This window comes from Prionailurus viverrinus, chromosome B4 (genome assembly GCF_022837055.1).
Source record: "Prionailurus viverrinus isolate Anna chromosome B4, UM_Priviv_1.0, whole genome shotgun sequence".
NCBI lineage: Eukaryota > Metazoa > Chordata > Mammalia > Carnivora > Felidae > Prionailurus > Prionailurus viverrinus.
The window spans coordinates 73,897,319-73,924,962 of NC_062567.1; the positions used below are offsets into that span (position 1 = coordinate 73,897,319).

The 27,644-nt window shown below is 44.4% G+C and overlaps 2 protein-coding genes across 9 annotated transcripts in view; one reads left to right on the forward strand and one right to left on the reverse strand.

Annotated features, from left to right (window-relative positions):
* RACGAP1 (Rac GTPase activating protein 1) overlaps window positions 1-15,969 on the reverse strand; it is a 28,479-nt gene extending 12,510 nt beyond the window's left edge. Inside the window, exons 1-5 of one of the 8 annotated variants that reach the window (XM_047868180.1) lie at window positions 15,864-15,935; window positions 10,568-10,632; window positions 8,939-9,027; window positions 1,624-1,826; window positions 476-612 (exon numbers count right to left, since the gene is read on the reverse strand). In XM_047868180.1, the coding sequence (XP_047724136.1) occupies window positions 476-612; window positions 1,624-1,826; window positions 8,939-9,027; window positions 10,568-10,596 (458 nt within the window). In that variant the 5' untranslated portion in view covers window positions 10,597-10,632; window positions 15,864-15,935. Of the gene's footprint in view, window positions 1-475; window positions 613-1,623; window positions 1,827-8,938; window positions 9,028-10,567; window positions 10,633-15,837 lie in introns of those variants that run through there. The other 7 variants (XM_047868181.1, XM_047868182.1, XM_047868184.1 and 4 more) reach the window with 7 other exon arrangements.
* A 262-nt stretch (window positions 15,970-16,231) lies between these two features.
* ASIC1 (acid sensing ion channel subunit 1) overlaps window positions 16,232-27,644 on the forward strand; it is a 47,886-nt gene continuing 36,473 nt past the window's right edge. The window contains exons 1-2 of the mRNA XM_047865888.1: window positions 16,232-16,331; window positions 19,871-20,062. The gene's annotated coding sequence lies outside the window, so the exon portion shown is untranslated. The remainder of the gene's footprint in view (window positions 16,332-19,870; window positions 20,063-27,644) is intronic.

The window sequence follows — 27,644 nt, forward strand, 5'->3', positions numbered from 1 at the left end:
CTTTCCCTATGTATTGTATTGGGGGTGTTAAATTCAAAGCCTGGTTGAGACTATTTAAATAGTGATGCAGTGGAACCAAAATTATGGTCTGGTCTTGTCTCACAGAAGGCCTTCTAAACCCGAAGAGCTACAAGAGATCTCTGGAGAGTAAACACTGAAAGTATTGCTGAACTGCCACTTTCACCTTTAGGTTTCTTAGCAATGAGTAGGATTAGTTATTGATGTGCAATTTAGCGCCAACATCAAAATTTTACCCAGGGTGAAACCACATCCTAAGGAAAGATCAAAAACAAAACAAGATAAAAGAAATAGGGAGGCCCTCGTGCCTTTATTTCCCACCCACCCTTCCTCCAAAGTCTTTTTCTGCTTTATTCAGCACACATTCCAGAAGCTGTATATTTAAGAGTTCAGATAACAAGAACTTCTGACAGCTGCATTGCTTGTGATCAGATAACAACAGATGCAGTTTCCCCACCTTTTGTTCCCAGCATTGCCGCTGGATGGTTGGCCCCTGTTGAGAAAAGCCAGAGCTGATTTTTGCTCCTCACTTAGTTGAATGCTGCCAGATGTGTCACACATGAGCATCTCTCGAATCAGCTGAATCTGTCTTTCCTGCAGACCAAAGCAGAGGAGAACATCCTAGCTAACCAGGGGAGAAAGCTTCACCTCAAATTTATGGGACAGACAGACCAGAAGACATTAAAATACAGCATTATGCAAATGAGCCTCCAGGAAGTCTGCTACACCAATAGCATATTAATTCACATCAAGCCCAGATTGTGCTTCTGATTTCTGACTGGTAAAATGAACTCCATATAGAATAGTGGGGTTTCTGCTACTAGACTGTTGGGTCAACCTGCTAATCCAAGACAGTATTGCAAAATGAGAGTCCTAAAATAGATTTCACATAGCAAAAACAATTTAGTGTCATTTTATCAGGACAATTATTGGCCTCTTTTATGGATCAAAGCAGCCACCCACCTTTCTAAACGGTGGAACAAAATGCATTAAAATGGATACAAAGCTGTGACGCACTGGAACCAGTCAATTTGAGCTTACTGAGGCATTTAACACTGTACCAAGATGGATTAGTGCCTCCTCATAAAGGCTTTCCTTTGTATCATGACCCACCCTGGTACATCAAAATGATAGTGTTCCCCGTTAGTCACATTGCTCAACTGGCTGAATACGCCCAGCCCCTGACCCTGAATCAGGAGCGGTAATGAAGGAAAAACCTAAGAGTTGTCTTGCCTGTATCAATAACAAAGTGCCAGCTACCGACAAAAGGATGAGGACATTCTGGGTAGCAGAAGAGAGAGCCAACATCTTGTGACAGATCAAGCATACTAGGAATTTCCTAGTTTTCTCTAAATTCTCATTTGAAATGTATTAAGTCAGAGTTTCAAGTGTAAAAGAGAAAAAAAATTTCAATTTCAACCTATGAAGAACAGGATTTCCTACACTGCAATTTCAGCTCCCATCAAGGCCAAGTTGTCATTGGACAGGTTGCTTTTAGTTCTATAATGTGGAAGAAAGGGAGCGTAACCGGCAGGTGGAAACGTTACCAGATGACGCTGCCCCCTCCCCCCACCGCACGGTTCTGGCATAGAGAACAATACACACCAGCTTCTCACAGTCAGCCTCAGCTCGCTGTCTCCGTTTGATCTCGACATCCACCTGATTGCGTGCGTGCTTCAGCTTAACATCCAGCGCACTACGCTCAGTCTCTGCTTTCATCAAAAGATCCTTGTACTTCCCCAGCTCATGGTCTGTTCTCTGCCACTTTTTACGGAAATCTTCAAAGTCTTTTGCCAACTGGATGAATTCTAAGGAAAGGGGGAAACTTCAGTGATTCAAGCACCAAACAGGGTACAATGCTCTAACGAATGAGTCCTCTAGTTAGTTTTCCTCCAAATTTTTAACTAAGGGATCAGCTAGACTCTGGGCAAATCTACCTGAAAATAACCAGGAGCAGGTCTGGATATATGTTCATCACCCGACATGTCAGCTTTGTGGAAAGCAATTCCTGTTTCGATAGGCTACTTACTTTGGCTTAGCCAGTGGCATCTGCTATGGAATAAGGAAATCATTAGTCACCTGGCTCCAGATGTAATACCAACACTGAATGCTCCTGAACAGAAGGCAATCAAAGGGGGATACCTTTGGGGCAGCTGTCACGCACCAGGACAGTTACAGCTATAAAACAAAAACAGCCTCCTTTAGAGTCACGCATTGTTGCGCCAGAGAGACGTTAAATAGCAAATTCAAATATAACTGCTGTAATATGCTCCGGTAGATGTAGATTAATATTATAGATGTCTGGGCCTGCAATTCCATTCAACTATATAATTATACAAATATTGATTTGAAAGTAAAGAGCCAATTTGCTTGTGCTGTTTAACACTGCCCTGAAGGGTATGCAAACATTTATGTGGGAAAGACACAGTAAGAACAGATCATAGTAACTTAGGGTGAGTCACTGATGGCAGAATGTGGACTCTCCTCAAATGTCTGCAGAGAGAGCATCACTTCCAAGGCAGTGCCTCAAAGCAGGATAAACCTGGTGCATTCACACTTGCCACCTGCTATTTGGCAAAGACTATTCAACACTGCCTTCCTATTTTCCAGTTACCTTCAATCTATCTCTAGGCATCACTCCCCACCACAGTCATGGAGGAAGTTCCCAAGGTGTACATCTGCTGCTGGTCAAACTAACCCAGTTTACAGTTGAAACTAGGCCACAGGCACACAAAGCTAGCAGATTCTTGGGTAGTAAGGGCATTTTTCCTATTTGAATTTAACCTAAGAGCACAGAAACATGAATACAGTGCCCTTTTAAAGCAGTTTTAATAATTTGACTAAATTTCATACCTACAAACTAGGATGTCAATTCAATCTAGAAAAAGCAAGTCTTACACATAAGGACACTTCAGTTTATAACAACAGGTTTTAGCAGAACAGGGTATTATGACCTAGTTATCTTAGACAATGCAAATATCAAAGATACACACACACACACACAAATATGTATCTACATATAGCTTTAAATGGTATGCTGGTTTTGTTAACAGTTTAGAACACATTACTATGTTTTTTCCTCCTGAATTTAAAGAAAAAGAGGGGCACCTAGGTGGCTCCATCAGTTAAGCATCCAACTCTTAATTTCAGCTCCGGTCATGATCTCATGGTCCTGTGAGATTGAGCTTCACGTTGGGCTCTGTACACTCTCCCTCTCTCTCTCAAAATAAATAAACATTTAAAAAAATAATAAAAGAAGGGGCACCTGGGTGGCTGAGTCAATTGAGCGTCTTACTTCAGCCTGGGTCATAATCTCACGGTTTGTGGGTTGGAGCCCCACATCGGGCTCTCTACTATCAGCTTGGAGCATCCCCCGCTTCAGATCCTGTCTCCCTCTCCGCCCCTCCCCCGCTTGTGCTCTCTCTCACAAAAATGAACATTAAAAAAATAAAGAAAAAGAAAGAAAAAGAAAACAAACAATATTTCCTTTTGCATATTTATTTCAACAATGTAGACTCACAAAACTTTTTTAAAGAGCTCGCTCTCAGCCACATTCACTCTGGCAATTCATCAAGTGGTACACTTTACGATTTGTGTACTTTTCTGATGTATGTAATAGCACTTCAATATCAAGAAATAAAGAACAAGAAACACACTTTTCAACTATACATCCAAAATCTTTCTAGCTCCACATTGAGGTCAATTAAATATTTCTAAATACAGTGCTGCACACACACTCAAATATTTAGTGAATTGAAAAACAATTTTGAGGAAAGATTTCCATTGGACCTAATTGTGCTGGTTTGTTTGTTCTTTAGGATACTCCTCCTTGGTTAAGTCTTGTTAAATTGGAGTTTTAATCCCTATTCATTGTTAATTGGCATATATTATAGGTCCAACCAAATTGGACAAAGGAACTCAAACCAAATAAAGTATAAGTACATTTCAAGGGAAGAATTCCTATATTAATCGTACAAAGGACTAAATCATTAGTGCAACTTGATTTATGTTAGACCAAAATCAGAACATCTGTGTATCTACGATACTACTTACATACAATTCTGTTATGAATGAACTAAGTTTGCTAGAATGGGTCAAAATGGCATGTTAGGGACATGGGTGGCACTGAGCCACTGGGTGGCTCAGTCAGGTGAGCATCTGACTCTTGATTTCGGCTCAGGGTCGTGGGATCGAGCCCTATACCAGGCTCCACTCAGTGTGGAGCCTATTTAAGATTCTTGCTCTTTCTCTCTCTCTCTCCCTCTGCCCCTCTCCCCTGCTCACACCATCTCTCTAAAATTAAAAAAAAAGAGGGGGGGAGCACCTGGGTAGCTCAGTCAGTTAAGCATCCAACTGTGGCTCGGGTCAAGATCGCAGAGTTTGTGAGTTCGAGTCCTGCATCAGGCTCTGTGCTAACAGCTCAGAGCCTGGAGCCTGCTTCGGATTCTGTGTCTCCCTCTCTCTCTGTCCCTTCCCTGCTCACACTCTGTCTCTCTCTCTCTCTCTCAAAAGTAAGTAAACTTAAAAAAAAAAAAAAAAAAGGCACTTTACATCACAGATCAGGAAAAATTTTGATGTTGGAGATCAACAAACATGGAATTTTGGGGACGCCTGGATGGCTCAGTCGGTTAAGTGTCTGACATAGCTCAGGCCATGATCTCACGGTTTGTGAGTTCAAACACCACATCAGGATCTCTGTAGTCAGCACAGAGCCTGCCTTGGATCCTGTCCGCCCTCTCTCTCTGCCCCTCCCTGGCTCACACACGTGCTCACTCTCTCTCTAAAAAAGTAACAAACAGGGGCGCCTGGGTGGCGCAGTCGGTTGAGCGTCCGACTTCAGCCAGGTCACAATCTCACGGTCCGTGAGTTCGAGCCCCGCGTCGGGCTCTGGGCTGATGGCTCAGAGCCTGGAGCCTGTTTCCGATTCTGTGTCTCTCTCTCTCTCTGCCCCTCGCCCGTTCATGCTCTGTCTCTCTCTGTCCCAAAAATAAATAAATGTTGAAAAAAAAAATTTTTTTTTTAAAAGTAACAAACATTTTTAAAAAATGGCATTTTTTGGTCAGTTTGTGAATCACAATGCAAATTAATGTCAGCCCCGTCATGAACTACATGTACAAAAGATTAAATTCAAATTAGCTCCTCTAAAAAGTTATGTATATATTAAACTATGAAATGCATCTATCAGAAAGGCGGTAAGAGAAAGGAGAATTCCTTAAAACAAATTGAGGATTGGGGTGATTGGGTGGCTCAGTAGGTTAAGCATCTGATTTTGGCTCACGTCATGATCTCACGAGTTCAAGCCCCACATTGGGCTCCATGCCTGTGATGCAGAGCCTGCTTGGGATTCTCTTTCTCTCCCTCTCTGCTCCCCTCTCTCAAAATAAACAAACTTAAAAAAAAATTGAGGATAATCTTTAATTAAACACACACACACACACACACACACAAACAGAATTTGGTTTATAGTTTAATAGATTAAAACAGTCCCACAGATCTCGTTCTCTCAGCTCACTCCTCCTGGGGCCTTGCACAGGCTCTTCCCTTTGCTTTTCCCCCTACTCTCTGAGCTTCTTAAGGGCAAGGGCCCTGTGTCTCTTTTATTTCCAATGCCTTATAGTGCACAGTAGCCACTTTATTCATTGAACAGATAAATGAAGAATTGCTGCTCAGATCAAATTTATTTATTTATTTGTGAAATGTTTATTTATTTTGAGAGAGAAAGAGAGTGCAAGCAGGGAAGGGGACAGAGAGAGAGGGAGGGAGAGAGAGAATCACAAGCAGGCTCCGCACTGTCAGTGCAGAGCCCAATGCGGGCTCAACCTCAAGAGTCAAACGCTTAACTGACTGAGCCACCGCGTAACTGACTGAGCCACCGAGGAGGTGACCCCAGACCAAATTTAAACTCCAGGCATCCAAGCCCACCTCACCATCTATTCAAACTTACCTCCCACCGTTACACATTACTCTTTCTTGTCCCTGCTCCCAGAACAGACCCATGCTCATTTCTGCCTTCTCTCATGATCAAGCTATGTACTCCAAACAGAATGCCCTACCTACACTCTTCTTTATGTATCCATTCTTCTAGTCCCATCTGTTCCATGAATCCTTTCCTAATCTGTTTGCTCCACATTACTTTTTTCTATACTTCCCAGAAGCATATATTTTAATACTTGTTTTATCTTCTGTTTCATAAGAAACCTGTCTCTGAAACTTAAATACCATAATCTTCTTGAAGACAGGTCATGTCATACACACTGTAATATCACCTAATATATAGCATAGCACAAACCCAGCATTGTGTTAGCACACAACAGGCACCTGATAAATATTAATTATATTTATTCCTAATTTACACACCAATGACCTCAAAAAATTTCAGGCAGCTCATGATAAAATAAAAATCATGTACACTAGGGAAAACAAAGATAACAAAATACCTAGGCTATTAAAGTCATTTTATTTAAATATTAACCTTCACTCTGATATTTCAGGAATCTAGGACTTAGCTTTAAAAAAAAAAACAAACTATACAAAAGGAGAGAGAAGAATGAAGTTACTATGATGAAAGACAAGAATAAGGAGTCTGGATACTTAGTCATAGGAGGAATTCCTAGGATCAAAGAAGAGGACAGACTTAGGTGGTTGCAGAAAGGAGATTCTAAGGGAAACACGGGTAGCTTAGATGGTTAAGCATCCAACTCTTGATTTCATCCGACTCCGTATTGGGCTCTGTGCTGACAGCGCGGAGCCTGCTTGGAACTCTCTCTCTCTCCTCTCCCTGCTTGCAAATGTGCGTGTGCCCTCTCTCAAAATAAATAAACATTAAAAAAAAAAAAAAAGAAAGAAAGAAAGAAAGAAAGAAAGAAGATTCTAGAGTCTAGAAAACACGAAACCACTCTATTTCCTCAAAAGCCAACGTTCTGAGTTAAGGATCTGGAGAGGGAGGAAAAACATACCTCTATTCTATAACAGTAATCAATGGGAAGATAAAAATGTGTTTATAAAACAAAGATACCTGTAAAAATAAATATCTTTTTTTTTTTTGGCATAATTACTTCCAAAGTATTTTCACAACTGGTATCTCGTTTTATCCCCCAAATGCTCATAGCACTCCCACAAAGAAGATAAAGACATTTGAATTCCTATTTTACAGATGGAGAAACAGACACAAAAATAACAGTTAAAAGCCAGCACTAGTTATTGAGATTCTAAACCTCAGATTCCTCCCTCTGCCCCCACATCCTATCAGCTGCCTCCTCCTAGAGATCTTATTACCACAGTCTCTTCTACCCCTTTCCCCTTATTTCCATCTTTACGTCACAAACACCATTCCAGGGGCGACTGGGTGGCTTAGTCAGTTGAGCATCCGGCTTCGGCTCAGGTCATGATCTCACGGTTTGTGAGTTCGAGCCCTGCGTCGGGCTCTGTGCTGACAGCTCAGAGCCTGGAGCCTGCTTCTGATTCTGTGTCTCCCTCTCTCTCTGCTCCTCCCCCACTCGTGCTCCCTCTCTCTCAAAAATAAATAAACATTTAAAAAACAAACAAACAAACAAACAAACACCATTCCAGTTAGGGCTTCTCCTGCCTCTTTCCTGAGCTATGGCAACTGTGCCCTCATCGGTCTCCCAGCCTCCACCTCTGCTTGGGTAATCTTCCAAAAGTTCCGCTGGGATCCCATTCCTCTACTCCTACTCCCCTCAAACCCTGAACCCACTTGCCTCCACGTAAATGCCCTCTTTCATCTGTCTGCTGGGATCTCACCCTACATCTAAGGTTCCACTCAAACCCTACTTTTGTCCATGAAGCCACTCAGCCAGTCATCCCTTTTCCTCAACTCAACATGTACTAAAAGCTGTTTTAGGTTTTCACTAAATATTTGAATGAGCCTGAATTTGAAGATCTCTTATTCAATACTCTTCCCCACTAGACTCCAAAGTAATCCATCTTCTGAGATGATATAACCTCAAAGAGAAGCCTAATTAGTATGCCATCATGGTTACTGAGCTGGTATCAGATGATAGAGCTATGGAACAGCTATTAAGAGAGAGAAAATAGAATATTGTCTTAAAAGGCCTGTAAGTGGATAAGAGCTATTAAAAACATCAAATTAAAGAAAATGCTGAATGGCATAAGCAAGACACCATACTAAGCACTGTGAAGATTAAAAAAAAAAAAAAAAAGTTGAAGACGCAGTTCTTACATTACTTTTATACCAGTGAGGCTGACTTAAGAGCAACACTTACTAAATTAGGTATTAATGAAAATCTGAAACAGGAGAGGATGGCAACCCAAAGAAAAGCTGATAAAAATAATTTCCTTAGATCACTTTAGTCAGGGCCGTCAGCCCTACCTCCTTTCTCACTAATCTACTTCCCAGCCCACTATTCTATCACCACCTCCTTTTTCTCCCCAGCTCTCTACCCAATTTCAATCCTTTATTACTAAGAATCAAATACATGAAATAGGTGAAAGCAAATGAACAGTCCCATCTTCAAAAAGAAATTATGACATTTTTCTCCTCTTCAATTGAAAATGTTTTACATCACACAGGGGAAAAAAGCCCAGGGTAAAAAATAAAGATAACTACTAAAAAAAAAAAAAAAATCCTTGGACCTTCAGATTCTGCCCAGTTCTTGGTATGAAAATGAAATTGGCAACTAATGCCAACTATTCAATGGAAAGAGAATCTTGATAATGAAAGAAGTCTGCGTGAACACATTTAAGAACAGCTATCAGAAAAAAGTGACCGGTTAGAATGAGTGTCCATTAAGCTTTGACCATGGATAAGTGACCATCACTTTCTTTTTAGGAAACCCAAATGAAAGACAATTTTAAGACTGGAACACACTTCAGCTTTGCAGAAAACTCAGATTTGAAATCTGCTTTTCCTCTCCACACAGGCCAACTCAGAATGACTTACGGAGTTCATTTCCTTCACTGAGAATCTCCACCCGGCGTACAAGCTGCTCAAACAGATTCCGCAAATTCAGCATCGTCGTATCCATCTTTCTGCCAAGAAATCAAATATACATTAGGGGTCCTACCTTCTCCCCCAGACAAAAGATTCAGTAGCAATGCAACAGCCATCAGGGACTAACATCTGGACTCTTCCATTTGTAGCTACCATTATAAGGATCTCAAGCCAACAATTGGTGTTTTGTACAATCTTTATTATAAAAACAAAGCTGGAATGTTTTTAACACTCATTTGAAAATCAGAAAAGCATTTCAGACCTCCGAATATAACACCTCCCTTCCTGCCTACTTCTTTCCCCCCACTCTGCAATCATTCTGGAGCTCTGAGGAAAGCAGTTAGGGACAAGCATGTCAGTTGATTACTAGGTGACCAACTATAAAATGTGGTTCTCAGTCTACTGATTAATATAATGCTTTTGCCACTTTAATCCTTCTGGACTGTGAAGACCTTCAATGTAACTTAAAAGGTTTATTTTTTATTTCACTTTTAGCTAGTACCCCTGTTGCAACTGCCTTTTAAAATGCAGGACATGGTCAGCACATTTCCTACCAACGGCACAGATGACGTCACACGAGTGATTAAGTGAGGAAATCGCCAGCTCAGCAGCACAAGAATTATTTCTGTAATGCAGGGCTCTCTGGACTGTGTGCAGGGACTATGTCTAATAAATTTATACTAAGTATAGGCAAAGGATTATGTTGTACCACGTTCTGGCATCAAGGAGACAATACACCACCTTCACAGTTAGAAGGGCAAAGGAAAAAAATCATTTGCTACTGTATTCTGTATAGCAAATTTCAGGCTTCATATTCCCCCCCCCTCCCCAAAGACCTGCTGATATTACATTAAAAAGGAGTGTCCTTACAGGCAGTTCTGTTCTGAATAGACTTTAACTGGAAACACTTTGAGGAAATAAGATCTTCATTTAACAGTCAAGAAAAAAAAAAAAAAAGACATCAACTGGATGTCACAAAAATTATCAAGGAAATGAATTAAAAAATAAATTTCATTTGAAAATTGAACGTCCTCAGAAATACCATTAAAGGATTCTTATGTTTCTCCAAATCACCCCTTCTACATTCTAGTACAGGTCCTTATTTGACGCATCTAAATAAAATTTTAACAACTCTTTTATGAAGGTTTAGTGATTTTACAATGTATATAAGATTGTACTGTAAGCTAGGAGGGTTGAACAGGGTGTAAAAAAAAAAAAAAATCCACAAAGGATAAAGGAATAGATAAACATAAAGATATTTTCTATTAAATGTTAATTATTCATTTGTACTCATAGGATGATTGCTCTAGTAGCCAAAAAGCTTTCAGTTCAGTTCTAAGCTTAGAGGCAACATATACCTGAATCAGGGCCGGAAACCAAGATTTTCAAATGGCAACGTGTCTGTTCCAAGCTACATAATCACAGCAAGCTGCTAAGCAACCAGACTAACAAATTTATTACAAAAATCTCTCTAAAGTAAGAACAAAACTAAAAGAATAGCATTAAAACTGACAGAAAGAGTCTGGAAGTCCTGAAGATGCCCATGAGTTAACAATATGACAAAATAGGCATATATACCCAAATGCTACAGGGCAGGAGCAGGGCATTCGGTAGCTTATTCAAATGATGATTTCCTTTGGCCCCTGTAAAAATGGGAAGAGACTGATCAGTTTTAACGTAGGGCATTGATTTCTGTCATCTCAGCACTTAATCTATGTATTCTGAGACCTTAAGACCGTGAATTCGGTACATAGGAAAACTATCTGCCCAAGAACGCAGAAAAGGAAAATTTCACAATGCAACTAGAGTATTAAAAACTGGTTTCAAAAAAAAAATCAGAAGGTTTGATGTTCTAAATGACAATACAATAACCTGATCCTTTCTTCCCTTTAAAAGAAATCCTCACATTTTCTCAGGTTCCTCTAGCCCACTATTCTTGCCTATGTTCTTTATGAATACCACTCACTAGAGTGAGTGAGGGTTGTGGAGGTACTCTCTTGAAAACACAACCCGATTCCTAAAAAGACTAAAGACACAAACAACCTACCAGGGATATCTCCTGATCACAGTGTTACCTCTTACAACTACCTGGACCTACATTATTCTCCACACATGCTGCCTGGTACCCAGGAGATCACTGTTTAACTGAACTCCCAGTGCTCTGCTATAAAACAAAGAGGTAACCCTTAACTGCCAGACTGTCAGAGTCTCCAGATTTAGAGTTTTATGAAGAACTTATAAATTGTTTTCTGTTCTTCCCTCTCAACACCAGACATTCCCTAAAATTCAATCCTCCAGTCTCTAGAACTTCTCAAGCTATCCCATGTTAGTCACTATAGCTCTCCAGACAATCACCTGCTTCTGAACACAGCCTCTCTCCTAACTCCAGTTCTGTAACTCTCAATTTGCTTGGGATGCCCTGGAGGTGTAGCCTGATTCTGAGAATTTGTTCTATCCTTCCCCCCATACATATTATTAGCAACTACTCTATCCACTCAACTACCCTACCGACTCCCAATTTTCATTTCCTTATTTTTATCATTCACTCAGTTCCAAACCCCAGAATCACCCTTGTTACTCCCCTCTAACATCTGTGGACTCTTCTCTCATGTGTTTTATACCCATCCCCCCATCACTGGCAGGCCATCATCACTCATTTCAACTGACCTATCCCCCACTGCTGTGTGTTGGCATTCAGACACACACACACACACACACACACACACACACACACACACACACACCCCTTGCGCTCTAATTTAACTTTACCATGTTTTGGGGCACCTGGGTGGCTCAGTTGGTTAAGCATCATTTGAGCCCCATGTTGGGCTCTGAGCGGACAGCTCAGAGCCTGGAGCCTGCTTCAGATTCTGTGTTGTCCTCTCTCTCTCTCTGCCCCTCCCCCATTCACACTTGGTCTCTCTCTAAGAAAAACAAAAAACTTTACCATGTTTCTACCCTATGTCCTGGGTAGACTATACATGTAAGAAGAAACCTTACCTTTGGCACTACTGTACTACACACACACTCAATATTTAAAAATAAATATTTGATAAGGGCACCTGGCTGTATTAGTCGGTAGAGTTGTGGCTCTTGGATCTCGAGATTATGAGTGTGAGCCCCACATTGGGCATAGAGTTCAATCAATCAATTAATATTTGCTAAATGAAAATCAGAGAACACACACACACACCCTTGATTCTACTGTCAAAAGAATTTCCATTCTACCTCAACATCAATGTGTAATATAGATGAAAACTGAAAAAACGGTTTAAAAAAGGGGTTGTTTGTACAGAAGCCCTGGGATCAAGTTTTAGTTCTTCTATTTACTAGTATTACCTTGGGTAAGTCAAATTCTGAGATTCATCTATAATTGGGAACAGTAATAGTGCTCCATTTACCTCTCAAAATATCACCAATTCATGCAGGTAGAAGTTTTATAGTGTATAAACTGAACCTTACTATTAAAATATAGGATATTAGAAGGGTGCCTGGGTGACTCAGTCAGTTAAGCATCCCACTCTGGATTTCAGCTCAAGTCGTGATCTCAAGGTTTGTGAGTTCAAGCCCCATGTATGGCTCTGCCCTGACAGCACAGAACCTGCTTGGGATGCTCTCTCTCTCCCTCACTCCCTCCCTCTGCCCCTCCCCTGCTCACTCTCACTCTCTTTTAAAATAAATAAATAAACTTAAAATAAAATAAGATATACGGTATTATAGTGAGTATGACGTTTTTTGTTTTGGTCTGATAGTTGTCATTTACATCCTACCACAGTGATTACCAAATCATAGCTGGAACCCAGACCAAGAAGAATGGAGAAGATAGCAAAAATCTGACCAGGTCTAGGCTCTTTAGCAAGCTGTTTTACATGAGGCTTGTAGCATATGAGAATAGTTTTTCCTCTAACACAGGTTTACTTAGGGTAATCCAAAAACAGCACTAGCAAAATATAATCCTCTTCTCTTTATATGCTAGGGGACTATGTATTTTTATTAACGTTCTATAGAAGTGACACTCAGGAGTTATTTATAGATGACAAAAATATCTTTCTGCATCAGTACTAACTCTGATATCTCAGCCAAATTGTAACTCAAAAAGCTAAAATTCACTCATCCTATTCAATGTCAATTAAAAATGGTCTTCATTTTCCTGCCGGGTCACATTTTCACCCACATGAATACTCCTTTATTTCTCTCCCTTTATTATTTAGCTCCATAGCTAGGAGATACACTAATGTGAAAGGAAACAAAAACAAAGTCATATTGTACTACATTGCTTTGCAGCTGTAAAACAGCTGTCACTTTTCACTACAGAGGCAGCTGCCTTTTGGGAAAGCTGAAATGATCCCTGTGTGTAGCAAGGAAATCAGTTTGTGGAGCACTTAAACAAAAAGGTGCTAGAGAATCTCAGCTGTTATTGATGAGAAGCCCCAGAGGTGGAGAAGTCACTATGTTACAGATTCCCAATCTGTGAGTATCCCTAAGGGAGCAATTTCACATCACCAGAAAAGAGTCTCAGCTTGATGTGATTGCTTTGAGTCCCCAATTTAATTTCAATCACCCAGCCAAGAGACAGACATCGTCCTTCAGAATAACAGACTATTATAGATCTTAACTGCAGAGTATCCTGGGAAAAGTCTCTATCCTCTTCTTCCTCCTAGAAACAACATTATTAAGAGACCCATACATCACATTTTAGATGCATCAAGGGTGTTAAATATTGTAAGACAAAGCAATAGAAGGTTGTCTGAGTTTTCCAGGAAAGAGTTTTAATGAAAAACATCTCAGGAACATTACTAAACCTGGAAATTCTCAAGAATTCAGTAATACAGGTTCTCCCCTGCCAAAGAAAACCATTCCCTAAGACAGTCTCAATACTGTAAGATTCTTTCATATGAAAGCATTTCAGAGCAATTCCTCTTCCCAAATGTCCAGCTTCTGCTTCACTATATCAGAAGCCTCTACACAACTGCCAGGCAGAAGGAATATCTTGAAACCAAATGTTCTTAAGAGCAAATCAATTGCAGAAAGAGTAAACAGAATGTTCTCAGTCCAACATGAATGAAGACTAAAATAAAGAGATGAGTTGAATTATTTCTTAGAAAATTATTACCAGTTTAAGATACTAAGTTTTCTTTTCTTTTTTTTTTTTCTGATTCTGTACATTCTTCCCATTCTGCAGTTTCATTCTTCAAGGTCTAGTGTAAGTCTTACCAATTTCACTAAAGCATTCCCTAACAATTTCAGTCCAAAATTGTCTCTTTATTATTTCTAACATTCATTTGGCAGATATAAAACACTGCATCATACTGTAAATTTTCTAAGTTCAAAACAATGTTTTTTTAATAATGAAGCTAAAACCTCATCACCCTAAACAATTACAAGCATCTCCTTATCTAATCTTTGTCCATTATATACTCATATTTCATAATATTGCAATCATAGATTGATAGAATTTTGTGTTTTGCTCTCCTCTTTCATGTTTCCATTAAGTTACAAAAAGTTGATTAGCAATTATTTAACCATTCTCTTCTTTGGGTATTCATGTAATTTCGTTTTTCTGTTACATCTACCTGTAATCCCTTGCATGGTTACACCCTCACCTCCTGCAAGGATTTATTCAAATGCCATTTTCTCAGTGAGGTCTTTACCCAATTTTCAACTGTAACCTATCCCTCCAACACCTCTGCTTTGTTTTCCTCCAAAGCACTTATCTCCATCTAACATATGTATATATTAACTTATTTAATTGTTTGTCTCCCCAGTAGTTTAAGTTCAAAGAAGGCACAGATTTTTGTCTGTTTTGTTCATTGCTGAGTCCCTGGTGCCCCCAATAGTGCCTGACAGTTGGCAAATAACTAATATATATTCACTGAATGAATGAACATTGCTGTGAACATTTTTTTTCTTCAGGTGGCTGTATTCCTTAGAATATTTTCCAAGGCTGGGATGACTATATCGCAGGGTAAAAAACCTCTTATAGCTCTTGATAAATATTGCCAAAATATCTTCTAAAAGGGCTATACTAATGTATAGTGTAGAGGCCTACTAGATTCACCACAGTTTATCTTTTTAAGTTCTATCGCCCCATATAAAATGCAAGCTCCTTTAAGACTAAATAAGATTGTCTTGTACTTATATTATGCACTGAATAAACACGTGAATGATTAAGCTATAGGAAAAGCGCCTTCTCAACACTTTCAAGAAGTCGAAAAGCTCACCCACACACTCAAGAGAATGATAAGGACACTTCCTTTAAAAAAGGGGAAAAAAAAAAAAAGGCTTATCTTCTCACCCACCCCGCGTCGCTAAACACTCCTTCTGCCTACGAACGAGTTCCAGCGAAGAGAAATGTACGTGAAATTGCAAAAGTAAGGCCTCGTTGTTCCTAATTAGGATGGGACGGGCAAGATGTCATTGCCTCCGCCCACCTACCTAGATAACACGCAGCCCACAAGGAAGAGGGTCTCCGCTTCAAGCCACCCCAGCCTCTCAAATACCAGGGCTTCCTCCCTTCCCAAAACCCATGCTCCTCCGAAGAGAATGGGAGTATTACCCCACCCACTCCCAAACTCTGTATTTAAGTGAAAGTCACTTCTTTGGGGGGTGGTTCCTGCCCAGTTCAAGCCATCACCTCAAAAAGACGTCCCCGGCTTTCCGCAAAACACAGCGGCGAGAAAGAAACCCTCCACTCCCAGCCACCGCCCCTTCGGGCCACTGCCTCCCCCGGCCGGTGGAGACCCTCAGAGGAGGGGCCGTAGGTGCCGGCCTTCTCCCCCACCCCCGCGGTGGCCATGGCTCACCACCCCAGACGCTCTCCTACCACAAACCCAGAGAGTCAGACGCACTTGCTCTCGCAGCCCCTAGCGCCCACCTGGCCGGTTCCGCCTGGCCCCCACCTGGCCCGCCTTCCACTTCCCTCCGCACCTTATCCAACGGCAGAGCAGCAACGCGCCTCCGGCTCGGGTTTGAAATCCTGCACCAACCAATCACAGAGAAATTTATTCCTCTACGCTGCGACGCACGCCTCAGCGCCACGGGGTGGGGGAGGGGCCAGGACTGAGCATGCGCATGCTGCCAGGAAGACGCCAAAGGCAGCCATTTTTACTAAGGTCAACAGGGGGCGGGGGCGTTGATTGGTTTTAGGGATTTTTTTTTTTCCTTCGGAGCCGATTCCTGAAGCCATTCTGGAGACCGTGTTGACTAAAGGCAAGTGACACTCTGTGAGTGCAGAGTATGGTTAGCCTCTCTGTTTTCCCCAAGCAGGGAACTAGAGCTTTTGGAAATTATCAATTGAGCAGTGTCGCGTCTCGCAGTTGAATTGGAAGAATTCCGGAAGAAGGTAGAACAGTCATTTGTAACCATATTTATTGAGCTATATGATGCCTTCATTCATTGATACGTTCATCCAGGGTTTCACTTGGCACATATTTATTGAGTGCGCCTAATTCATAACAAGCGCTCTACTAGGACTTGGAAAAATAAAGATGATATGATCTCTGCTTTCCAGTAGCCAAGAATGGAAGAAACAGCTGGGGGGGGGGGGGGAATAAATGCAAATTAAAAGTACTATAATTCCATTTAATAAATGGTCATTTAGAACTTGGAATTGTGCTAAGCACAGAGCTTTCATATTTTTTCATGCAGACTCACAGTGTGAAATAATTTTACATTATAACCAAATATCACAGAGATCTGCTTATCCTTACTACAATGTAATGTACTCTGAACTTTTCTATTCTCCCTTTATCCCTGCCTCCATGTTGGTTGTCTCTATGTCATTGAATTTATTATTCAGTATTGAATGGCTACCCACAATTTGAAAAACTACTGGCTAACACATACAAAAAGCAGTGTGGTTTAATGGAAAGGTCACACAGGTTTTATAACCAGAAAACTTGATTCCATTTGAACAAATACCTTTGGAACCCTTTTGTGCAGTAGGCATACCACAGAACCGGTTGCATTATCACTTTTTAACCCTTCGGTACTTCATGTTCTCCAACTATAAAACAAAAATAATAGTATAACCCCTGGGCACCTGGTGGCTCAATGGGTTAAGCCACCGACTCTTGATTTCGGCTCAGGTCATGATCTCACAGGTTCAGAGGCCACGTTGGCCTCTGTGCTATTGGCACAGAGACTGCTTGGGATTCTCTCTCTCTCTCTCTCTCTCTCTCTGCCCCTCCTGTGCTCTCACACAAGTGCATGCACTCACACTCTCTCTTTTTAAAAAATGTTTCTTTTTGAGAGAGTGTGCAAGCAGGGGAGGGGCAGAGAGAAGAGGACGGAGGATCTGAAGCAGGCTCCACTATTTATGACAGCAGAAAGCCTGCTGCCGGGCTCCAACTCATGAACCAGGAAATCATGACCTGAGTGAAAGTCAGATGCTTAACCAACTGAGTCACCCAGGTGCCCCAATAAACTTTAAAACAATATATAAGGAAATAATAGTACTATCCCTATCTCACATGTTTATTCCCAGATCAAATGAGAGTGTGTGGAACACTATCAAAGTTTAAACTTTGTAAGCTGTAATACTAGATTGTTATGAATGTTATTTTGTTTTTATTTTTTTAATGTTTATTTATTGTTGAGAGACAGAGTAACAAAGCATGAGCAGAGGAGGGGCAGAGAGAGAGGGAGACACAAAATCCAAAGCAGGCTTCAGGCTCTGAGCTGTCAGCACAGAGCCCGACGTGGGGCTTGAACTCACAAACTGTGAGATCATGACCTGAGCCAAAGTCGGACCCTCAACTGACGGAGCTACCCAGGTGCCCCTGTTATGAATATTATTAAGGAAGGTATGAAGAAAGGAAATATTGGCTGTACATGTATTTTCCCACTTAATCCTCCTCACAACCCTTTAAAGTCAGGAGCACTCAATGATTGCATTAGTTTGTGCCACCTTAGATATCTATCATACGAGAAGTATGAGGGCACAATGTGTGTGAAGTGCTTTAGAAGTACAGAAAAGGAAGCAGTTAATCCTACCTGGGGAGTGGGAGTGTTAGGAAAGCCTACAGAGACTTAATATCTGAGCTAGTACTTGAAACGTGAATAGGAATTTACCAGATAGAAGGGGGTGGCACATTCCTAGCAATGGGAGGATCCTGTGACCTCTCAGGAATGAATCATGTGTATATTTAATAAATACACAAGCAAACAATTTATGGAGGTTTAGGGCTGTGAAGGAACATTTCCCTCAACACGCAGGTGATGGGGGTTCAGTGGGCGTGATGCCTTCTTAGGCAGCTTTAGCCTGAGGAGGGGATGAAGCAGCTAGCAAAATATGTAGCGACCAGACTAAGAAGGGATTGGACTTTGTCCTGAAATAGACACAATGACAAGACAATGGGGCTCAGACTGACTTTGACTAGGTTTGCATTTTACATGGGTCATATGCTCAGCTGGCTTGGAGGATTGTCTGGAGAGGGAAAAATCTGAAGGTACAAAGACTCCTCCTGTATCATTAGGGAGAGAAGACATGAGCTGAATTAGGCCAGTGGCAGTAGGGATGGAAAGGAGGGACAGATGGGAAAGATATTCATGAAATGAAGTGCATTTATTAAATGATTGGACCTAATGATTGGAAAAAGAGAAGGGGGGCGTAAAATGATTCAGCTTCTCCCTCTCCCTTTCATCCCTTATCCAATTACTGAGCGCAACTCTTAAGTATCTCTTGTGTGCGCACACTTTTCTCCTTCCTACCGTCACCGCCCGAGTCTAATTCAGTAGTCCTAGCCACCAATGAAATTGTTTACCCCTCACTTACATTCTTTACACCCTGAGCGATCTTTTAAAAATGCAACTCTAGGGGCACGTGGGTGGCTCAGTCAGTTAAGCATTTGACTCTTGGTTTCCACTCAGGTCATGATCTCACGGTTTAGGGGTTCGAGCCCCGAGTCGGGCTCTGTGCTGACAGCACAGAGCCTGCTTGGGATTCTCTCTCTGGCCCTCCACCACTCGCGCTCTTTCTCAAAATAAATAAATAAACATTTTTTAAAAAACGCAACTGTCATCATGTCTCTGTCTCGTTTAAAATCATTAATGACTTCAACTTCCTCCTCAGTAAAGACCAAAATCCCTACCAAGACTCCCCTAACCTGGCCCTAACCTGGCCCGGCTGGCCCCTGGAGCTGCACTTCTGGACACTTCTAGAACTTATTTGCACTTTTTCCTCCACATCCTCACTGCCTTTTCACCTGGCTAAGTTCTACTCACCCTTCAAGGGCAGCTTAAGAGTTTTGCCTGTTTCAGGGGCACCCGGGTGGCTCAGTCGGTTGAGCCTCTGACTTCGGCTCAGGTCATGATCTCATGGTTCATGGCATCGGGCTCTGTGCTGACAGCTCAGAGCCTGGAGACTGCATCGGATTCTATGTCTCCCTCTCTTTCTCTGTCTGCCTCTCCCCAGCTCATGCTTCCCCTTTCTCTCTCTCTCTCTCTCTCTCTCTCTCTCTCAAAAATAAATAAACTTAAAAAGGGAGAGAGAGAGAGAGAGAGATTTGCCTGTTTCGGGAAGGTCTCTGAGGCCTGGAGCCATGCATTTGCTAGAAGTTCCCCTAGCACCCTGTTCCACCCCCCTTTCATACATGTACACCATACATGTGTACATCTTCCTGATTCTTCTAGTTACTGGTTATATGGCCTTTCACAGGTCATCTGTGCCTTTGCTCACTCATCTATAAATGGAAATCATAATAGTACCTATGCAGAGTTGTTTAGAGGAATAAATGAGGTATCATGTAAAGCACCTAGCATAGTCCCTGGCACACAGCAGGTGCTCAGGAAATATTCCCCATCTTCCCTACTAGACTATAAACTCCCAGAGAACAAGAGATGGTACTCCTCTAATTTACTGCTATATTCTTGATTTTGCAGCTCTAACAGGCATCTGAGTGAGCAGAAGTGAGTTCAGTGGGATGGTGGTAGCCATTAGGGTTGGAGACACTGCCCGCCTACACCTCCCACCACCCAAGGCACCACCACCATACCCCCCACCCCCGCCACCCCCGTTCCACTTAAGCCCCTTTTCCTGCTGCACCAGCCGGGTGAGAAGAAGGCACAGAAAAGGTGAGAGAGAGTGGGGGGCGGGGCAGGGAGGGAGGGTGGTTCTTAACCCCCTTTCTTCCCAAACTATAGCTTTCTGGTTAGGGAGACACTGCACCTGTTATGGGAAAAGCGTGAAAGCTGGTGCCAGAAAGCATGGGTTTGATTCCCGGCCCTGCCACTTATTAGAGGCGAGATCTGGGCTTGGTTATTGAATCTCCTGCTTCCGGAGTCTCACTCGCCCGGGTGGTTCCGCGGTGCCAGCGAGGTAATGGCTGTAAAAGGTCCTCTGCCTCCTAACGCGCCGTCGGAGGACGCGTGAGCACCGGGACTGCCGCCCTCCCAGCCCGAGGGGGAGGGCGGTCACCTGAGCCTGCTCCCCCGCCACCCCCGCCGGCCGCGCCGCCGCCTCGCGCCGGGAGCCGCTAATGGGATTTATGCTAATGGCGAGGACTCGGGTGACCGCCGGAGCGCGCCCGCGCCCCGCCGCCCCCGCTCCCCACCTCTGCAGGGCCGGGCCGCCGGCCCAGAAGTCGCAACAGAGCTACTGTCACCGTGGGTCACCAGGCGGCCGGAGAAGCCTGGCGCGGCGGGGCGGGGAGTTGGGGGGTGGGGGTGGGGCGGAGAGCCGGCCCCTGGCTGCGGTCCGTCTAATCACACTCCGATGTTCGTCTTCACCCTTTCGCTTCGTCCCGGTTTCTGCCTCTCGGTTCCTTGTCCTTTGATCTCCATCTCTAGAGGTCCCACTCCCTACCTCCATTCGAGAATTCTTGTCAATTAAACCGTGATGTGAGCACTTTCGCGTTCCAGGCAGTGTTTCTAAGCACGGAGGTGGGGTCCAGTGGGGTATAAAGAGGGCGGAGTCCAGAGGTTGGGATTGTGTTCTGGGGTTCAGGGAGAGCCAGCCCCACTTCTGGCTGAGGATCAGGAAGGTCTGCCTGGAAGAAGAGGCATTTGAGCTGAGCTTTGAAGGATGCATAGGATCCCAACGGGGAAGGGAGTAGGAAGTGACGTGGTCAGGAAGTGTTCAGAGAAAATGGAGAAGTTGATCCAGTGTGGCTGAAAAGCAAGGATCTTGATTGGTGAGGAGGGGTGAAACTGAAAAGAACTTTGACATCACAGTGTGAGGGACCTTGGAAACCATGCCAAATTAAGTTCAATTTGATCCTCCAGGCACTAGTGAGCCATTGAAGGTTTCTGAGCAAATGACAGGCCTTACTTCCTGTTTCTCTAAAAGAAGCAGCGAAGTATAGCGGTTAAATGGGTGAGCTCTGGGGTTATACTGGCCCTGGTTCAAAGTCTACTTCCATCACTTACAATTTATGTGATGGGCGACTGGACTTCTCTGTGCCTCTATTTCCCTATCAATTAAACTGGGATGAGAATGATAGTATAAAGCGCTGTTGAAAGGATTCAATGAAACAGTGTTTGCACTCTCAGCACGTTGCCTGGTGCATACTTAGTGCTCCATAAGTATCAGTTATTATTTTTTTGTGTCTCCTTGTCTTCCTGTCTGGACAACTCATCAAAACAAAACAAAAACAAATCTTCCCAAGTCCATGGTTTCCCCGCTTCATGCCCAGGAATCACCCTCTCACAATGAATCAAGTGTTGAACTAAATCAGACTATAATAGAAGCAAGGCCCCTTTGGAAACACACCGCTGCCTCTTCTAAGCATCCAGGAACCTTGCTTAGGGGCGGGATGTAGTTATTGTACTGAACTCGACTCCACCAGATTCCAGTCTCTTTAAAAACAGAGACCACGGCTCATTCAATCCCACTTTGTCCCATCTCTGACAACATGCCTGACCTTCAGTAGGTCCCTGCTCTATACCAGGGGTTCTCAAATGTTAATATGCATTAGAATCCCTTCCAAAGTTCTTGTTAAAACACAGTGCTACTGGTTTGGGGACCACACTTTGAGAACCACTGCTCTAGAATAGCGATTGAATAGGAGAGGGAAGTACCTGGTTCTTTAAAAAGACCAGAAATTTATGTAAATCATAGCAATACCAATTCTACTAACGGTGAACCCTAAAAGTCAAGCCAAGAACTAGTTCTCAGTAGTCAGACTGCGAGTCAAATCTGGGCCCTCTCCCTCTCTCTTCGATTTCTGTTATCTCCAATGTTAAATGAGAATAATGGAACCTACTTCACAGGGTTGATCTGATGATTAAAAAGGAAATTACAGGGGTGCCTGGGTGACTCAGTTAAGCATCCGACTCTTGATTTCAGCTCAGGTCAATCATCTCATGGTTCATGAGTTTGAGCCCTGCATTCGGCTACACACTGACAGTGCAGAGCCTGCTTGGGATTCCCTTTCTCTCTCTCTGCCCCTCCCCTGCTCATTCTCTCTCTCTCTCTCTCTCTCTCTCTCTCTCTCTCTCTCTCTCAAAATAAATAAATACACTTTTTTAAAAAAAGGAAATTATAGATGCAAAGTTCCATTCCCTGATCACTTCGTTATTTACCCAGAACTTCCGCACACATTTCATTAGATCCTCCCAACAATCCCGGGGGGGGGGGGCGATAAGAGAGGCATTATCCCCACAGAGAGGGGGATGCTCAACTACTAATTCCCTCCCATTTCACAGATGAGAAAGCTGAGTCGTAGAGAAGTTAAATGACTCATCTAGAGTCTGTGCAGCTTGGGTAAATAGAGGAAAGGGCTCAAAGCAGACCAGGCTGCTCCTCCCCACTTTGCCCTTCGTTTGTTCTTGTGCCACCTCCTTCCCTTGGGTCCCTCTTGCAGCTCCTCTAGGTGTGTGTTACCTGAATCTGAATGGTAAGAAGACAGGGCGGGGGCTCTCTGCACCTCTTGGAGATGGTCCTGTTCTCTCACTTCCCCCTAACCCTCTGCCTGCAACTTCCTCCCTACGTAGGCCCCTGTAGAACTGATACCGGCACTCTGTGTGGCAAATCTCTACCCTAAATGCGAATTCCAGAGCAACCCCTCACTAGGGGGTTTAAACGTGGATTTAAACAGATCTCTTCCTTTTAGCTTGTCTCGTCATCTAGGACATAAGGACTGGTTTCAATCTGTGGCCCCCAAACTGTAGAGCGATCACAGGAGATTCAGCCTCTGGCTCCATGAAGACTCTGAGGACCCTGTCTGTGTGGAACTGTGTAATTGCCGGGGGAAGGATAACTGTGTAATTGTGGGTGCCTGGCTGGCTCGGTCTGTAGAGCATGCAGTTCTTGATCTCGGAGTTGTGAGTTTGAGCTCCACATGAGGCATAGAGTTTACTTTAAAAAAGTACAACCGTCAGCATGTCAGGATCGTGGAGAAATTTTTTTGGAATGAAAAGTTGGGAAACCTCCGGTCTAAATATCCTCTGAAGGTCCTTGCAACTACCATCCTACGCAGCTGCGCTGGAGATTGGGCTTTAGACCACCAGGGGGCGCTGCAGCCCCACACGATGTGGAAACTGAGGCCCATGGGCCAGAGGACAGTTCCAAACTAGGACAGGGTGGGACCAAGGTTCCAGTCCTGGGTCTGTAGACCACACTGAGACCTGTTACACATAAGGTTCTGTAAGAGAGATGTATCTCCACAGGCAGGGGAGGTAAGGGACCCAGAGAGGACGGTATCCTGTGTCCCAGGCCACTCAGCACTGTGCAGACACCTGTGGTAGTGAGAGGTAATTACCCGTCTGGTTGGACCTTGAGCTGCAGCTCCTAGCCTCCCACATAGGATAGGCCTCACATTCCACCTCAGCTATCCTCGGGCAAGGGGAAGTGACTGAGGGAAGAAAAGGTACAGAACAAGGCCCGGATGGCCACACCTCAGGAATGCAGGGAACTGATGAAGACCTGGGGAGGTAGGGAAGCCTTTCTGAAGGTAGAGTTGGGGACAATCAGAGAAGAGCAGGCAGGTCAGTTCAGGCAGGGAGTTCTGTATCAAAAGGGAATAATTATTGCTTGACAATAGGAGGCAGCAACTCAAGGCCAGAAGGGAGGACAGGAGAGGCCAGCGTTCTCCCTCCACTCTCTCACCAACCCCCCCATCCCACCCCACTCCAACCCTGCTGAACCCTGGGCAGGGCTCTGACCCAGCTCAGCCTCTCCAGTCAGAAATTTCTTCCTGGCAAGGGCCAGAGAAACTTAAAGAGGGAATTGAGCTCCCACACACAACCCTCAGAGGCTGAAACTCAAACTGTCAGGATCCAGAAGACTTTCCAACCCAACCTGAAGGTACACACAGACAAGTGCTCACAATGATGGGACACAGAGACTCTGTACCACCCTAGGACGAGCTCTCTCTCTCTCAGGCTTGATCTTAGCAGAACAAATGGAAGACGGGGTGCCTGAGTGGCTCAGTCAGTTAAGTGCCGTCTCTTGATTTTGGCTCAGGTCATGATCTCACGATTCGTGAGTTCGAGCCCTGTATTGGACTCCACTGTCAGCACAGAGCCTGCTTGGGATTCTCTGTCTCTCCTTCCCTTTGTGCCCCGCCCCCACTTGCATTCTCTGTCTCTCTCTAAATAAATAAACTTAAAAAAAATAAAAAGAACAAATGAAGAAGGACCCGGAGCCTCCAGCCCCCTTAGTCCAGAACACTGGACCCTCACCCCTTAATGCCTCATTCTTGCTCTAGATGGGCCACCCCTTTCTCCTACTTGGCCAAGCTCCACTCATCTGCTGTTCCTCTCTTATGTACCCCTGCTGGCTCTAAGCAGCAAATTCCTTCCCACAACCACTGTGCTCTACACGGCCTCTCTCCCTATTTGCCTGGGCTCGGGGTACCAGCCCTGACCCCCAGGCTGAGTGTCTCCCGAGCCTGTTCCTTCTGCCCTCCCACACCTCTAGGCCTTCCACGGTGCCTATCTGAGATTTGCCAAGCCTGAGTGTTCTTCTAAGCAGAGAAGACCAGAAGGAGAGGCAACCGGAAAGGGCATTCATGTTGGCAAGTCTTCTCTGGGCAGCAGAGTGGACAGAAGGACAGGCGGGGCAAGCCAGCCATTCTGGAGAGGGTGGGCACACCCTGCCTTCCCCCATCTCAACAGGACCACCTCCCAAGCTTAGAATTTTGGCTGCAACACACACACACACACACACACACACACACACACACACACACCAGGCCTATCTGCTCTGCAGAAATATGCTTCCCTGGGGCCCCTACGGCCTGTTTCCTCATTGCCCACCAAACCTTTCCCATCTGCTTTCACAGGGGAACCTTCAGTCATGGGTTTGACCCAGAGATCTCCCAATTTTCAAGTCTTACAGCCTTCTAGAGACAAGGCCATACCAAATCTGGGATCATTGCAGTTGCCCCATTTACAGCCCAGCCCCTGTACCTCCCTCCCACCTCACTGCATCCCTCCCACCTCTGTGAAGCCTTTGAGGCTGGGAGGGAGGTCAGAACGGAGCCCATCTTGGCAAAATGAGAAAAGATTAGAGCAATACATTTGCTGTCAATGGCAATAAGGCTGCCTGAACAGGGGAAGAGGAATATTTGATTTCGGGCTCTCCAGGGGTCTCGGCGGAGGAACACTGGCAGAATGCAGCCTCAGGCCTGATGGAGTGGGGAGGGCTGGTCCCAGCCCCAGCCAACTAGGGACCCTGGAGTCCCAGCCCTCCCATCTCCTTATCGACCCCATCCTCCGCAGTCACCCGCAGGGTTACAGCTCCACCCCCAACCCTCCCATCATTTCTCCCTTCCCACTGCCAAACTTGTGTTTCCCCACAGCAGTTTTTCTACCCAGCACAGGGTGATGGAGCAGAAAGAACACTGCTCTAGGGGCTGGAGAGGAGGCCTGGGTTTTAACCCCCCTGCTGCATCTAAGCCAGGGACTTCATGCAAGTCACTGAGCGTCTCTGAGCCTGGGGCGGTGTGGGTTGGGGGACAACGTGCCATTTGGCATCCTGAGGTCAGCTCGGCCACTCACCACTTCAGTGGCCTTGGGTATCATCGCTTCACCTCTCTGAGCTCCCATCCCCATCCATAAAGCAGGGATGAAGCAAATAATAAGGCCTATCTATGTCCTAGGGTTGTGGCTGGTGTCAACAAAGCCTCGGATAAGAAAGCTGTAAACAAGTTTGACATAGCATTGTCTTGTTTCATGGGGATTTGCCATAGGTTCCCTAGCTGAAGGATGGACCCAACCTTCATCCAGAAGCTCCAGAGGGTTCTTTCCAGCCCTAGGATCTCGGCTCTGAGTCCTACTCCCCCCTGTGAGTAGAGGGAGTAGTTTCTCTGGAAAAGGCAGATGAGGGTTTTTTGTTTTTGTTTTTGTTTTTGTTTTGTCAAACAGACCTGAACTGAGGAGTCAACTCTCCTGGACCAATTCTGAAAGACATTCTGAAGAGACAGGTGTTTTAGAAGCAACTGGTCAATAGTGTCTCTTTCCAACCTCCTACCCTCATGTGTACAGGGAGTGCTGCCCCCTGGAGTTGTGCAATGGATGCAAATGAGGCAACTTCTGCCCCGATCCTGGGTGAATAGTCAAGGTGTTCCCTTGACTGACCCTTGACCTTAGGCAGCAGAGGGTGCAGAGAGCCTACAGGATGGAATTCACATCCACTTCCAGGCTGCCTGGAAACACCTGCAGTGTTTTTCTTATGCTTTCTGGTCTCTACAACAGCCCAAGAAGGAGGTATAACCAACATGAGGTTGGATAACTTGCCCTAGTCGTATGCTGCAAGGAACTATGACTCAAGTTGGACCACAGCACTCGGTGCTGCCTCCTGTTGGAGCAGAAGGTACGAGGCTTCCATCCCAGGCCTGGGTCCCTTGGCTGAGATGGGAACCTGGGTGATTCTTTAAGTGGATTATACTACTCAACCGAGGAGCACAGAGAGTGCTTTGGAGAGTGTAGAGCCCTGCACAAATGCATTATACTTTCATGTGCTTCTCTTCTGGTTCCCACTTCATTTGCCACTACCCCGCCCCCCTGCCTGGTCCTCCCCTCTGGCCAGATCTCCTCACTTTATTTTCCATCTGATACATCAGGCTCATTCATATCCTCCCCTCCCCACTCTGCCTATCCAGATCTCACCCATCCTTTGAGGCCTCCATGAAGTCTTGCTACCGTGCAAAGTGGCAATAAGGACAGACTTTCTTGACTTACTATTCACCTTTCATGAATGTGTCCTGGTCCCACAAGAGAGTCCCTAAATGATGCTCTGAGGGCCTTAGACTGTGTCTCCTATCTCTTTGTAACCTTGGGGCTTGCATAGAGTCTGGTACATACTGGGTGTCAGGAAAGCATTTATAGCGGGAGGTGATGATTGTGGGGGTGGCGCTCACGATAGAATCCACATTTGGGGGGCGGATGGTGGCAATAGCTCTGGTAGCTGTAGTGGTAGGTATGGCGGTGAGTTTGAGAGCGTGCTGGTGTTGGTAGCGACGGTGGCGATGTTGATGTTGTGAGTTTGAAGATGGCGGTAGCGATGGGGATAATGATGGTGATGGTGGTGATAAGAGGTGGTGGTGATAGTGGCCGTGTAAATTACGTGTGGCTGCACGACAGATTACTCCCAACACGTAACGCTTCAAAACAAGACACATTTGTTCTCTCAAAGTTTCCGCAGGTCAGGAATCTGGGCGTGGTCAAACCGGGTGCCTCTGGCTTGTTTTCTCATAAGACAGCAACCGGGGTG